General features: G+C 39.5%; 1 protein-coding gene across 1 annotated transcript in view; it reads right to left on the bottom strand.

The window, feature by feature from the left end:
- Window positions 1–2,061: 2,061 nt before the first annotated feature.
- LOC117783422 overlaps window positions 2,062–15,482 on the bottom strand; it is a 63,830-nt gene continuing 50,409 nt past the window's right edge. The window contains exons 11-21 of the mRNA XM_034620823.1: window positions 14,451–14,665; window positions 14,113–14,194; window positions 13,278–13,437; window positions 12,846–12,982; window positions 12,303–12,497; window positions 10,705–11,070; window positions 10,384–10,632; window positions 9,852–9,862; window positions 8,471–8,752; window positions 5,100–5,447; window positions 2,062–3,183 (exon numbers count right to left, since the gene is read on the bottom strand). Coding sequence (XP_034476714.1) covers window positions 3,073–3,183; window positions 5,100–5,447; window positions 8,471–8,752; window positions 9,852–9,862; window positions 10,384–10,632; window positions 10,705–11,070; window positions 12,303–12,497; window positions 12,846–12,982; window positions 13,278–13,437; window positions 14,113–14,194; window positions 14,451–14,665 — 2,156 coding nt within the window. The 3' untranslated portion in view covers window positions 2,062–3,072. The remainder of the gene's footprint in view (window positions 3,184–5,099; window positions 5,448–8,470; window positions 8,753–9,851; window positions 9,863–10,383; window positions 10,633–10,704; window positions 11,071–12,302; window positions 12,498–12,845; window positions 12,983–13,277; window positions 13,438–14,112; window positions 14,195–14,450; window positions 14,666–15,482) is intronic.

Here is a 15,482-nt window from a genome sequence, read left to right as displayed (position 1 = left end):
ATAGACATAGTAATTCGCCTAATAAAAATCAAGCGCAAAATGCAACTGCTTTAAATGGCAGCTCCTAAAATCGAAAATGCACTTGTCGAGCGTCACTTTGGGGTTGAGTCATAGGGGATGACTATAAGTATGAGTACTCGTATCTGTCTGACTGAGTGAGTGAAACTCATTCACTGAGCAACAACTGAAATGAAGATTGCATTTTATGTACCACATAAAGAAGCTGCAGATACTTAAGTTAACAGACAGGGGACTTAAATTTCCACAGAGTCTGTATAAATAGTAAGTCTGGGGTACTGGAAAATCATCAAGAGCCTTTGGGGTTAAATCAATCTGTCAGTGAAGCCTTTTGAATATTTGCATAAATAATACAAAAGAAATACAATGTTAATATTCCCATTAAAAATATTTGTAGGAATACATTTTCAATAAAATATTTCAGCTTTTTATTTACTGCATTTTATTTTTGTAAAGGTTATTGTGCTTTCGCTCTGGGATATTGCGTTTAGTTTAAAAATTGTATTGTTGTCCACTTTATATTTTGCTGTCATAAAAAACGGAAATATATTTTTGTACTTTGTGTGCAGACCGGTGTCATAAAATGCAAATAAAAATCACATTGCAATTCATTTGAAATATTTATTTGTGATTTAGAATACAATGGAATGCTATTTTTATGTCATCAGTCTCGTTAGCTCGTTCAAAACAATATGCAAATAAAATAATAATAAATTAAAGATCTCGGGGGAATGCTCAACTCTTGTCTCGTCTAATTGCCGCTTGATTGATGACGCTTAAAGGCAACACTAACACTGACACTAACACTAACAACAACAATGTGGACGACGAGCATAAACAGCCATTTAATTTATAATTTATGTAGCGAATTTTGATTAATTAATTTCCATTTAGCGTGTTACATTCTATTCCTATGCCATCCTGCGCCATCCTGTGGTCTGTGGCTTTACCTTTTGACATGTGACCGAATTAATTTGATTTTGTTGCTTTGCCTACCGTTGCTTGAGGCTTAAGTGCTGGTATTCATATCGTGCCAAATATTTGCATCTATCCTGTGGCTCTCAGTGTGTGCTTGTGTGTGTGTGTGTGAGTGTTATGCTTACGGTTTGGCATAACCTCACATCTAAAGAGGCTTTAACCGAACTGCGCTACCAAAATTTACAAGTCATCGACGCTGCGGTCAAAATTTGCATAATTTGCTTTCCATGTAGGCCCAGTCATAAATGATGTCTATAATATGCCCCTCAGCCCGACGACGATTTCTGTCTACACCTGGCAGTTGCTGTCCCTGTTCCTGTCCCTGTCGCTGTCTTTGTCTCTCGAGCATCGCCACTATCCTTCTGTTTAGTTGAGTCCCTGTCTGTTTGCACTGCTTAAGCGAAAATGGTGTTAAGTGCTTTCGCATACAAAATTTACATGGCTGACAATTTTTGAACGATGTATCGGCAATGTTGTCGTTGTCGTTGTCATTTCTCGTTGTCGTTTGTAGATTGTCGCTGTACTTGTTCTCATTGTTGTACTTGTTGTCGTTGTGGTCGTGTCGCTCAGCTTGACTTCCGTTTCCGTGTGTTTGTACACGCGCCCTGTAAATATTTGGCGTTTGCAACAAGGCACATGCCAAGCACACACATTCCCACACACACACATGGGACACATCCATGCTGCACTGGCCACGCCCACTATTTACCGCCTACGGTTAGCAAAATGTTTGTGAACATCAAATTGCAGCATTCGACTGATGATGTCCCTAAAAATGTTTGTCATCTCCGGTTCAATTGCAGGTCAATGAACTCCAAAAAATGGTGTACCGACAAAATAAAATTGTGTGTAATAACAAGTCGGAGAAGTATTTTTTAATAATACATTTTATTAAATTTAATTTATTAACTATTTTCATTTATTTTATAAATTTTAACTTAACTCTAAATACATTTCGAGTGTTTTCAGTTAAATATTTTACATGCAGTTGCTTATAATTTTATTAATTAATGACTTCCCATTTATTGTTAGTATTTATATGTTAAAGTTTTAGTTTTCTTTCCATTTTTTTTGGGCCACCATCTTTGGCGGTTTTTGTTCTTCGTGTTACGTATAAAATGCAAACATTGTGTTGCTAAATTGAATTAATTTCTGTTAAGTTAACCATTTATTATTAAGTTCACTTATCTGAGCTTGCTTTTAAATTCATTATGCCCTTTTTCTGTTTCCTTTATGAGTATGTAAACAAATCTGGTAATTACATTTCCTTTTTACGCTATGCTTAATGGGCCTTAGGACTAGACGAATTTGATTTACTTGTAATAAATTGTATTTATGCCTTAAGATCAAGCTAAATGTTAATGTCCTTTGGGGATTTTTACTCACAAACATAAATTAACAACAATAATCAATTTGTTCTTCTTTCATTTTCACTTACATTTTCACTTCCACTTTCCCTTTCACTTTCACTTTGCCTTACAGTTTTTCATTTACTTAGCTAAAAGTTTTCTAGATTATGGCGCTTAAAGCTGTTATTTAAAAATACATTAACAATTCATTCAGTGTTCACATCGTACAGCTAAGTTAATTATCATTTAAATGGATTGAATATTAATTAGAGCTCTAAAAGTAAGTATATAATTTTTTACACGGATGCTTAAATTAACCGGAAAATTTCGTTTTAGTTTTGTCAGCATGTTTGCCTCTGCGTTTAGTTTGCATTCTTTAGACATTTCACATGCTTTGTTTATTGTTAGATATTTTTTTACATTATTTGGCGCATTTTCTTTGCTGCTTTAAAAAGTGCTACATACTTTCAGTACCTATTCGTTTTCTTCCCAACCCCCCCTTTGCTATCAGTTCCTCCAATTCCCCTAAATGCTTTGGCGACAGTTCGATTTCAGATTTAAATTCTTTCCGCGCACATCACATAAGTTATAGTCAATTTTTACTAGGTTCCCCCGATACGTTTTGCGCTTTCCTCTCCATTCTCTTCATCTTATCTTTCACTTTATTCTTATTATTTCTTTTTGATTTGTTTCTGGCTTATATGATTGGCTCGTCTTTCATTTAGCGTCAAAAGCGCGTTCCCGTTCCATGATTGCGATCCTGGGTAATGAGCACTTCCTCGCCATTTAGTTGATGATGCAGCTCTTCGGGCACGGTCTTTAGAAGTTGTGGCTTGGCCTGTTACATAAAATTAAATGGAAAATGAGAACAAAATTTATGAGCTTTCTTCTTTCGTATCTAAATTTAATTTGAGTGCTGACCATAAACTATAGACTTAATCTTGAATAAATAAAGTATCTTATATTATGTTTCTTTGCTTCATAGGAAACTGTGAACACCCCTTGCTATTAAAAAATAACAAATCCATAGTCGTAGACACAACGACAAGTTGAAAGCAATAAAAAAGCACAAATAAAAAGAAAGAAGAGAATGAGAAATGAAATAACAGACAGCTAAGTGGCGTGGGCCATGGTCGAAAACATGAAACAGTAAAGAGCTCTGCTTTAAAATTAACGAGGCGCGCATTATTTGAGTACCCGGAGCTATTACGAATTCGCATTACCCGAATACGTCTCATCGCCCAACGCACTGGCAGGAAAGTGGGCAGTGTGAGCACACAGATGTATTGCTGGCTGGGATAACTGGGCGTATGCGTGTTATTTGGTTTCGTTCAGTGTACCGTTGTGCTAAATCTAACCATTTCCTGGTCGACAACTCCCCGGGCAACACCGCAACAGTCACATACAGTTGCCAGTCCCAAACCCTTGTCCTCCTTCTTTTTGTTCCGTTTCGGTTTCTGTTTCGGGTACTGGTTCTGGTTTTGGTCTGCTGTGCGCCTCGCTGCCTTTTGGCTTGCATTTTTCAAAAACTCTGGGGACACACACACACATTTACACACATTTACACACACATAAATGTAACAACAAGTCATTCAGCGTTGAAGAAAAGGCAAAATGACAGAAAGGGGCGAAAAAACATTGTAAATTCAGTTGCTGGTGTTGGTCCTTTTTTGCGGGCCATAATAATTGCAATCATTAGAGTCAAAAGTTGCCACACCGCAGTGTCCTTTCGCATGAAACTGTTGCAAAAAAAAAGTGCCATGAAGCATTACTCTATAAGTGCGACAGGGACGGATATCTCAAGTTCGTGTAATGCGAATTTTCAGCAAGGAATAAGGACAATGCAATGGCGGCAATGCCTGAGCCTGCAGCAGTCGCCAGGACTAACGCAATGCGCGTCGCCAAGTGTACACATAATGGCATATTTATAGAGCAACTGACAGAGACAATGAGAGTGACAGAGACAGAGACAGCGACAGCGACAGAGTGAGAGAGAGTGAGTGTGAGAATGAGAGAGGGAGCAGTAGAGCAAATGGCGATGGTTCTTTTTTTTTATTATTATACTGCGGCTGTCATTTTTATGCACATTCTGAGGTCATTTACCGTTTTGAACTTTTCCACTTAAATTTGAGTTTAAAATTTCAACTGTCAAGGATCAAGTGGTCCTTGTAAAGGTTTTTAAATAACAGAATTGTAATGTACTACGCTATGAATGTGCTTGCGGACAAGAAATAACACTTTTGTGATTAGAAGTTAATGAAAACTATTTTAAAGAATAACGTTATGTATTTAATTTAAGCTTGAGCTTAAAAAATAATCCTTTGATCTTAAATATAATAGCCTAATTAATAAAACACACTGTACCACCTTTTGCTTGAACTTTTTGTGAAGCGTTCAATACAAGTACCCGGAACATAAGGCATATTACTCAGCAATCCCTTGAGCAGTTATCAGACCAACCGCAAAAATCCATTTTCTGCCCCAGTGGCTGCAATTTATATAAAGGGCACAAAAGAATATTCGGGAGTGGGTTGGGCGTGGCCAAAGATAAATGTTTGCTTCCTCCTGAGCCACCCACCCTCCGAAAATCCACTTTGCATATTGATGCTTTCAACGTTTTGGACATTAAGCGACTTGTCTTCACTGGTTGCTATCAACAAGCAGCCAGCAGTCGAAAGTCGAAAGTCGAGAGTTGGAAGCTGGCAACCAACAACTGCCCAGCCAGGACTAGAAGTACATCAAACTGACACTTACCACATCGCTGCCATAAAGGCTCATGCCAACGCCGACGCCGACGTTAACGCCAACAATGCTTCCGTTTCCGCCGACGCCGACGCCAACGCCGGTTGCCGTTGCATGCTGCTGGACGGGCCCATTGCCAGCCGCCGCCGCTGCCGAAGATGTGGCCACCACTCCCATGCACGTCACTGGCTGCAGCAGACCATCGCCAGTGGTGACCACGCTGTGCGCAAATATAGGAGGCGGCGGCGTCGGCGAGAAGGTGGCCAATTGTGATGGATGTGACATGGTGACACCGGTGATGGTGCTGTTCGTTCCAAACATGGGACTCGTTGAGTACATTGGATGATGTGCCAGATCGATCTAAACGTGTGCGTGTGATAAACAGGAAGAACAATGCGCATAAGCAGGAATATAGAGAGAAACAGACAGAGAGAGGAAGAAAGACATGTAATGAATTATATACAAAAAGTTGGATGCGAATTTCTTAGATTGTGTTTGGTTTGAGCGGCAACAGCTGTTTACTGTTATAAGCATTAATTAACTAGGGATTTAATATCAAAATTAAGTTAATTCAATTAAAATAAATAAATAATTTATTTTAAATAATTATGGTAGATCAATTAATCAAAAAAAAATAATCCGAGATTCTGGGCTAAAATTAATCCAATGCGGTGTCAGAAGTACGGTAATCCCGGATTCTACTAAACCAAGTATAAAATACTTAAATCAAGCCCGGTTTTTTGGGGCTCTGTAATATTTGTTTTCAGTTAGATCAAATAATTTAGGGCTCTTAGACTTTTTTAGTGTCGATTTTTTTAATATCGTTGCCATTTTATCTACGTATTTTCCTAATTTAGGAATTATATCCTGAATACATACTTCAAAAAATTCAAGCTAAAATCAAGTTTTTTAAACTTGCTTTATAGAATGGATTTTTTTTTTCTGTGTATATATTTTGTACATATAATAAAACAATTCAAATTTAACATTTATCGTTATACTGGTATGTTAATGATTAAACATTAAACATGTATGTTTTAGATTAAACGTTTATTACATTTATTTAGTTACTATACTGGTATGTTAATAATTAAACATTAAACATGTATGTTTTAGATTAAACATTTATTACATTTATTTAGTTACTTGTTGCGCAACCCTCGCTGGCCTGGTGGCCCTAATTACAGTGGCTGCTTTGTTGACTTACACGCTCAAATTAATATATTCGCTAGATGTACTATACTATATGTATGCATGTTGTTGCGGAAATGTGGAGGGGAGCGCGAAGGGAAGGTTGTGTGTGTGTGTGTGTGCGAGTATCTGGCTGAGTTTGTGAATTTGTGTACGCATGTGTGGCTGCCCCGTGTATATTTGTGGCACAGCCAGCAAGGTGGTTGACTCTAGCACTTTTGTTATTGTAATTGTTGTTGATGTTGGGCTTTGTTATTGTTCTTCTTGTTGTTGTTGTTGCAAGTTACCATTGCCGCGCTCTGTGCTTATTTAGCCAATGTGTTCCTCTCCCACTCACAGCGCAACAATAATTGCCCCTTGGGATAAATGTGTGTGTGTGTGTGTGTGTGCGTGTGACGTTGTGGGTATGAGTTGTCCAAATGTTTGTGCGAGGCATATTTATAATGCTTACCCATGTATGTTTATATGTGTGTGCATGTGTCTGTGTGCGAATGTGTGGCCACAATTTATGTTGTTGTCTTAATGCTCTCAACGTGCTTTTAATGAAATTAATTTTCAACGTTAAATAAATTAAAAGCGAGTACCACAGATCGCAGTTAAAATGAGAAAGCCAATTTATAATTTAATTATACATTAAAAACAAGCTACACATAACATATTGTTTATCAATTAATAGTCGGTAATTATTTAAACTTCTTGTTCATTAAACGAGCATTTAAAAACTTGTGTTTACTAATTGCATTTCTAATAATAAAATTGACCACTTGTAAATATGTCCTTTGTTCAGTAGAAAACTCAAAGCTGATTAAATTATTTGTTTCTGTCCCGCTCCAATCTGTAACCTCAATGACGAACAGAATGGCAAAAACTGTACCACTAAAGCGCAGTTTGAGAACTTGGCAAAACAAACAACAAGAGAACACAACACCAACTGCGGGAACACAAAGTACAAATATAATCGAATTAAAATAATTGCCAGAAAAATAAAATACAAAACTGAAAGCTGGAAACTGGAAACTGAAAACTGAAAACTGAAAACTGAAATCGACGGCAAACAATTTTGCCTGCTGGCCAGAGAGTCTGAGAACTGTGTCGTGTACAACTTTTCGATAAATGACAATAAAGCCATACAATGTCATTAGGTAAATGGTTGCCATGGTTGTTTTGTTCCTGCTGGTCCTACAGCTTGTTGTTGTTGTTGTTGTTTTTTTGGTCCATAAAAGTTGTTTGCTGTGTGCACATTGAGAATGTTCCATGGCAACGTAAACGAACACCCTCACATACTGCTGAAGTGCATTTTAAGAGCAGCACACTCTGGAGGAGACGAGAACAACATCAATTCACAACTACAAATGTTCGAGTACAACATGAACATAACTCAAGTCATTACAATAATTGTTGAAATCAAAGCAAGCCATAGACAAAGGACCACAGGAACAGGCACCATTGGATGTCCAGCAAAACTGGTACATAAACTTTCCACAGCCTTGCACTGGTAAATTTTAATTGAATCCCTCTACCTTACTGGTCCAACATGTGAAGTATGAGTACAAGCTATCTGAGTATCTATTATTAAAGTTGAAATTTGTTTGAGCCAGAAAAATCAACATTAATTTAGGACTGTACTTTTTCGACGAGAATCTTTTAGACTGTTTTCCATGGAACGCATATAATCAACTCACATTATCAAAGTATTATAAATTTAAAAGCACCACATTACGTATACGTCGTGTTGGTATCAAATGGATTTTAAATTCCTTTCAGAATCAAGTTTGTATGTCCCAGTCATGAACAACCTTGGGAAGCAATACTCACTCTGTGTTACGCTGCGTATGCGTAATATTGTTGATATTTTTTTTTTTTGTCAATAGAAGACCAATATCTGCAAGTTGAATGCTGGGTTTTTGTGTGTGCCAGCTGTCAGTTTTCTAGTTTAGTCAGCTGCAAATGATTTATGAGTTGAATGTAATTGATTTTGCGCCAGCCCTTGAGACGCAATTAAAAATCTTATGGCATGGGCAAGCTGCTGCAGCCATAAATAAAGTGCAACACACTTTCCCGGGTGCAATAATAACAAAGGTTTCTTTCCAAATTTATTAAAGCAAAAGATACAAAACGAAAAATGCAATTAACAAAACATAAAACTAAACAACACTACGATAAGAGTCGCAACACTTGCGCAGAGTCTACACACGCGTCGCATAGCCTTGCATGAAGAGTGGGCCGGCCCCGCCCACATTATCGACCACAGCGCCGGCCACATAGCTGTTGCCGGTTGCCGTGGCCGCCTGCCAGTCAGCCAAAATTTCATCATCCATCATAACATTTACCTGGGAGTAGATGTTCGGCTCGGCTCGCTTTAATTCCGTCTGCCTCGGACGTCCCAAGGTGGCGCTGCAATAGGGCGTCAAACGCTGGACGCCGACGGCGCTGCCCACCAGTGGGGCAGTCAGCTCGCTATAGCTGAGCTCAGTCTGTGAAGTAAATAGTGAAAGGGAAAGAACGAGAGAGAGTGAGAGAGATTGTCAAGTCCAGTCAATCACTTTCAGTTTGCCCGACAGTTGCATAATTATCAAGTTGCCAGTTGAGCAAGAACTTTTCACCTGTCCTGCGACCAAATTGCAGCAGAGCTGTCTTTAAGTTTAGTTCATTGCAGGTTTACTTAAATCTTGGCATTGAAATTAACTTACATTATTGAGTTTGCTAATACAAAACTGACAACATATCTGTATTTTTCACACCTCTCAATTTGTTTGCTCTGAGTGTTGCACTACAGGAGTAGGCAGTGCCACGCCCACTGTCACTGTGTTAGACTCACATGCAGCGTCTGTTTCTAATGTGTCTGGCTGCCCCACAATAGTTGCCCCCTCCCTCAACCTGCTCGTTGCAAGCAACCACTTCCAGTTAGCAGCTGCAGTCCAAAGTCGAGCTACAATGCACACTTGCCGTTTATTGCATTTTGAGTTTGCCAGCTACCAACAACAGCAACAACAACAAGAACCACATTCACACACAGACATACATATAGGACAAGAAGAGATAGAAAATGCGCTGATCCTTTTTCAGGCTTTGCTCCTTAGCGATGTTTCAGCTCTTGCTCTGGTCTGGTCCGCCTGCAACTTATTTTTATTAAATTCGCAAATGGAAAATTTATATTGCTACAGCTGCTGCTGCTGCTGCTTCTCGTTGAATATCTGCTGCTTGTCCTTGTTGTTGCAGTTGTTGTTTCAGTTGTTGTTGTTGTTGCTAGTGGGCGTCGCATACACACAGAAAATTTCTACTTAAATGATTTTCAAATTATGTTGGTTTTGCTGCTTCTACTGCTGATACTCCTACACTGCCACTTTGCAACGCCCTTTTTACGGTCGTCGTTTTCTATTTATCTGCGCGACCTTCACCGATTTAGCCCGCAACGTTTTTTGTCTGCAATGTTCTTTGAATTTACAGCCAACGATAACATATTGCTGTTGTAGGTGTTGCCCCATGGAATCGCATTAAGAACGCTAAAATGTTGGCTAAATTTTTGGTATTCGCTTATGAATTTATTACAGTTTGTTTTCACCGTTAACTAACTGCCTGTTGAGGTCAATTTCATAGTTTTGTGAAAAGTTTTTATAATTTAAATAAACTCTTTTGAATTAAATTAAAATTGAACGTTAGTTGTCGGACAATGATCTGTCCGTATCATTTTTGTTTTTCTGTTTGGTTTGCTTGGCTGACCAGCAAAAACACCTGCAAAGCGGCCATCAATTGTGGCTTAAATAATGAACTGTTTGCTGGCCATAAAAACCACTTAACCTAAAATATGCGCAACGGCAACAGGAGTAACTGTATGGAATACACTCGTTTCTCGAGCTGCTTGCGGATACTCGACTGACCCGCCATTGGCAGACCCTTTCATAGGGTGGGTATCGTGGCTATAAATTAAGATGGCTGCCAGCTTGGACATGGCAACCATCTTGTAAAAGGTTAAATGTTTGACTGCCGGCTAAGTGCGGATTAGAGCTTAGTTGGGCATAACTCACCTTCTGTTGCTGTTGCTGCTGATGATGCTGCTGATGTTGCTGCTGTTGATGTTGCTGCTGCTGATGTTGCTGCTGCTGATGTTGCTGCTGTTGATGCTGCTGTTGATTGGCATAAGCGCCCATTTTGCTAACTGGTATAAGCGTATTATACTGTATATACTGGCCATGAGCCGTTGGGGGAGCAGACTTTTTATCGACCACCGCATAGGTGGGCATAATATGATCATATGTGGTGGATGTAATCACCGCATTCTGTTCGGCCAACGCAGCCGTTGCATAGGCACGATTGTGACCCTTTGTTGTCCACTCATCGTCGACATCATGTCCATCTGTCAAATGTCGAATGACAATCGGCATGTCAATGCATCTCTGGCAATTGTCAAGGACAGTCGATAACTTACCTTGTGGTATTATGTCTGGATTCTTATCAATGCTGTCCAGGCTGCTCGTCACATGACACGTCTCCCGGCCAATGCGATGCATATCCTGCACTGATTGGCCCCCATTGTGTGCCAATGTACCGATGCCCAGGCTGCCATTGTTGTTGCTGCCGAGAATGCCGAGGTTCGCATTGCCGTTGGCCGTGCTGCTGGTCCCGTTGCCCGGATGCGAGTAATTATTACGATCGCGGCCCGACGAGCCACGAACGCGAACCACGATAACTATGATGATGGCCACCAGGAAAATGCTGCCCAGAATGCCGGCGAGAATGCCAAGGAATGGCCGGATGTCCTCGATGGCGGGCGTATAGGCCATAGGCGATTGGTCTATCAGACAGTGGGAAGGGCAGAAGGCGGCAGAAGAAGAGATACAAAAAAATAACAAGAGAAAATTCGTAGGATAAGCGAGTGCTATAATAATTTTTCGAGAATGCATTGCATATTTTTCTGAATGCCTTTTTTCTAGTATTTCTCTCTCTCTCTCTATCTCTCTCTCTCTCTGCTTCCCTCACTCTATTTTGTTTCCTTTTTTGCATTGTTTTATGAGCTGCTAACTACGTTCCGTTGTCGGTCCCGGTTTCTGTCCTCGTTGTTATTGTCGTCCTTGTTGTTTTTGTTGTCGGTCCCAGATCCTGCCGCACGTGCTTTGAATTTATTGTTGCTTTAATGAGCTGCATGTGTGTTGGTTTGTGTGTGTGTGTGTCCAGTACTTGTGTGTGTGGTCCGTTGTAAGCCGCTCAGTGTTAAGGTTGCTAATTTTTGTCTCAGCCGCCGGCGGCATGTCGAGCATTTTTAGTAGCCAAATCTCCAAAGCCAAAGTAAAGTCAGAAACAGAAACATTTGCTCGAAATTTTGTCCGGATTTATTGTGTGGTTCTTGTTAGGCAAATTTAAAGCGAACAAATTATTCAAATTGTATGCAAACTTAGTAAACAAATGGAAAAATACGATATAAATATAAAATAGAAGTAATAGACAGATCTATTGCCATCGAATTGGTAACATTAAATTTTAATTAAACCAAGAAAAACTTATCAATTATTATGGTGTGTGTAGATTGAAAAAAAAATTGCAAAAGGAACACAATACATGTGAATAAACATTAAAAAAAATATATAAATAGTAAATATATTGATCGAAGGATTTAAACAAAATAGAAAAAATAATAAAATAGCAAAAGACATTCTCAACTTGAATTATAAATATGCATTGAAAAAACAAAAAATAAGGTAAAACAAAAGTAAACACAAGAATTATTTATTATGAAACAAAATAATAATAACACATTATAAACAAACAGATATCAGTTTAAAGTAAAAAATAAATGTAACAACAAATAATAAGATACAGTAATTGACTTACAACAAAATCAAACGTTTAAATTTGTGCATGTAAAATTAACAGAATTATAATAATATAAAAAATAACAACAAAAATAAAAAATATTAAAAGTGTTAAAGTTAATATACAAATAAATAAACAGAAGTTTTGCATAAAAATTAAAAGTATTCAAAATATATGTAGATTAAATAAAGATCTTAAGGTGAAAGTAGCCACTACCTTCATCATACGCCCCGTTGCCTACGCTCATAAACTCATCTTCCTCGCAAACACAATCACTTGTTGTTGGCTTTGTTGTTGTTGTTGTTGTGTCTGTTGCAGTTGCAGTTGCGATTGCAGATGGTGTCTTTGTCTTCGTTGTTATGTCATAAGCAGGCTTAAGAACTTGGTAGGTCTTGGTAAATGTTATTTGAACTGAAAGCGTGCAATCAAAGCGAAAGAAAGTAAGATAGAAACGTTAAGAAAATAAATGTTAGAGAAAGCAAAGAACTTAAAGCAAATTAAAAGACAAATCAAACCGTCATGCCCAGAGAGTCATGAGTAACTGTAACTGCAGTCCATGGCAAAACCAGTGGCAATTAATTTGTAGGCAACGACTGAACGAACAGGACTACAGGAAAGCCTAGGATAGTCCGGGACAGTGCAGGACATGCATGAAATTGCAAACCCATTTGCCTCTTCACACGGACACGCACACAAACACGCACACGGACACGCACACGCACCCGCAGTCCTTTTGTGAATCCCCGTCGGACAACTCACCCGTTTGCTTCTCGGGATCCTTTAGCGTATAGACCTGCAATATCGTCGCATTGCTCCGTCCCTTGCTGTTGTGTGCAATGAGGAAGACATTGTAGCCCATACCGGGCACCAGACCGCTTACCTCAAAGTACGGCTTCCTGTCATCCGTGTTCCCATGTAATGCGCGTCGAATCGATATTTGAATGTCCAAGGCAAAAACCACAAAAAAGATGGAGAAGTAGAGGGAGGAAATGAACGATAAATGAACATTGAAGGCTATTGAAGGCAACAGTAGGCTAAAGGAGGCTTGAGGATTGAGTCAGAATTGTGTCTCCTCAATGTCCTCATTGTCCTTTATGTCCTCCATGTCCATGTGCGTTGGCACGCCTCGTTGAGCTTTGTTGTGTAATGCAAAAGTCACACGGCGTGTGATTCGCATATCCGTCTACTCACTTTGATTTGTAAATTTTTGGATAACGCGTCGTTCCGTTCACATAAACCTCCATGATGAAGTCCTGCTGCAGTCCGCCATCGAAGCCTTCGATGCACTCGATTTGGAAGCCCGAGGATGTCTGATTGAGGAGCGTACAGTTAAGCAATGGATCCGGTTCGCCTGTCCAAGCACAGAAATTCATTTGTTTACGATTATTCGAATTCAGATTGAGATTCAAATTTAGATTCACATTGGGTCAGCAGTCAAGCAACAAATTGCCAAAGTTGCACGTGCCGCGTGACTGACTTCAGAAATCAATATGCCACAATCTAGCTGTGGCAACACTACCATCTGTAGAAGCAACAAATGCAACATCAACAGTTGCAACTTTTTGACTAATCCAGCAAAGCACCCAAAGTGCCAAAGTCATCAACAAATCAGCACAGCGGGCTGCCATCTGCCTTCCAAACTAAACATAAACAAAAACACAAAAGAGACACGGACACAGAGCAAGTAAAGACTAACAATGGATGACCCTATTGGATACCCTACAAATGCAGAGTTAGCTAGACTAGACAATGGGTCGGATTTGATGGCAAGTTTAAATAATTTTAGTATTACGCTGATCTCATACGAAATCCAATGAATTTCATATTAATATTTTATAGATGTCACATTCATGTATACCCTACACTTGGTTTTTACACCCTACTTAACTACCCAACGGGGTTTTGTCCGCTGTTCGGAAATAAAAGCAAAGGGACAAACACGCGAGTCACAGGCAGAAGGATGAGGTGGAGGAGGAGGAGTAGGAGGAGTGTAACTCCTTTACTGCATTCTGTTGTTGGTACTCACCTGCTGGGGCTATTGTGTACACGCAGGGTTCACTTTGATCGCCAATTTCGTTGCTGGCCCAACACAACAACGTGCCATAGTCCTGTGAATACAAAAGAAGAAGCCACACGAGGTGTGTGTGTGTGTGAGAGTGTGTGGATGTGAGTGACAATGCAATGGCATTTCGTTGACTTAATTTATGCATGCAATGCGGCGTTGGCGACACACCTTTTCAACCTTAATTGAAAATTCAAAACCGCAATTCGTTTGGAAAATTATGTACTGCCCGTATGGGGAAGTACATGAAGTGATTTATGTGCTGCCATTGTGTGTATCGGTTGGACCGACTGGATACTTACATTCTCCATCATGGGTGTATAGTGAGCAACACTGCGTCCACGGTCGACTGCCACGAGTGATGCTGGTATATCGGCAACCTCGCCTTGAGTTGCATTGAATTTCCAGACGTATGTTGCCTCCGCGGGATTTGCATCGATTTCGCATGCAACTTTAACGGTCTCCTGGCGTCCCGAACTGTAAGTAGTTCGCTGCCCGGCACGACAAACGGGCGCAACTGTGCCAAAAGAGATGCAGAAACGAAGAGTGAGTACGTGTACGTGTCTGTGCAAATTGGCAAGGCATTTGCATAATTAAAGCAAAACATTGTGAGACTTGAGTTCAATTTGTGTTTAAATGGCAACACGAACAACACGAGCAACACGAACAACTCGAACAATACGAAACAACAAAAGCATTCGTTTGCCACGTTTGACTCGTTTTGCTCAATTTGGCGTGCAGCAAACTGGCAACTTGCAACTGACAACTGGCAACTGGCAACTTTTTCTATAGTCAAAAGTTCTCTTAATCCACAGAGAAATAGATAAAAGTGCAGTTGCCTTGTTGCTTTTTATTCATTTGCGCCTGAAAGCAGGCAATGAAAATATTCAACTCATTTTGTTTAATCAATTTGTGGACTTGTTATTTAATATTTATTTCAATTTGTTGCATTGTTGTGCATTTCTATTTTGTACTTTTGTTTATTTTATGGATGACAACATCAATTTGTCTGGTGCAACATGTGGCAAGGCTAATGAAAGCTGATCGCTTGTCCTTTGCGTCTTGTTTATTGTTTAGATTTGTGTCTGTATGTCTGTCCATCTGTCTGTTTTTCCTTGTGTTTCTTGGGATTTGTTATAATTGCATTGTATTGCCTGTTAGTTAGTCATAACCAGATAATAACACCGTAACCGGTATCGGAACCGTTAACCGAAACTAACGGTTTGATTTGTAAAGTTGCTAGATCAGAGGCTTGAGCAACTTCAAACTGTCATAACTTTGGCAAAACTGTACCGATCTTCAGGAGGAATGTCATTTTGATCATGGTTTGAGCA

Source organism: Drosophila innubila, assembly GCF_004354385.1.
Source record: "Drosophila innubila isolate TH190305 chromosome 2R unlocalized genomic scaffold, UK_Dinn_1.0 1_C_2R, whole genome shotgun sequence".
Taxonomy (NCBI): Eukaryota; Metazoa; Arthropoda; class Insecta; order Diptera; family Drosophilidae; genus Drosophila; species Drosophila innubila.
This window is presented reverse-complemented; position numbering and strand designations above follow the sequence as displayed.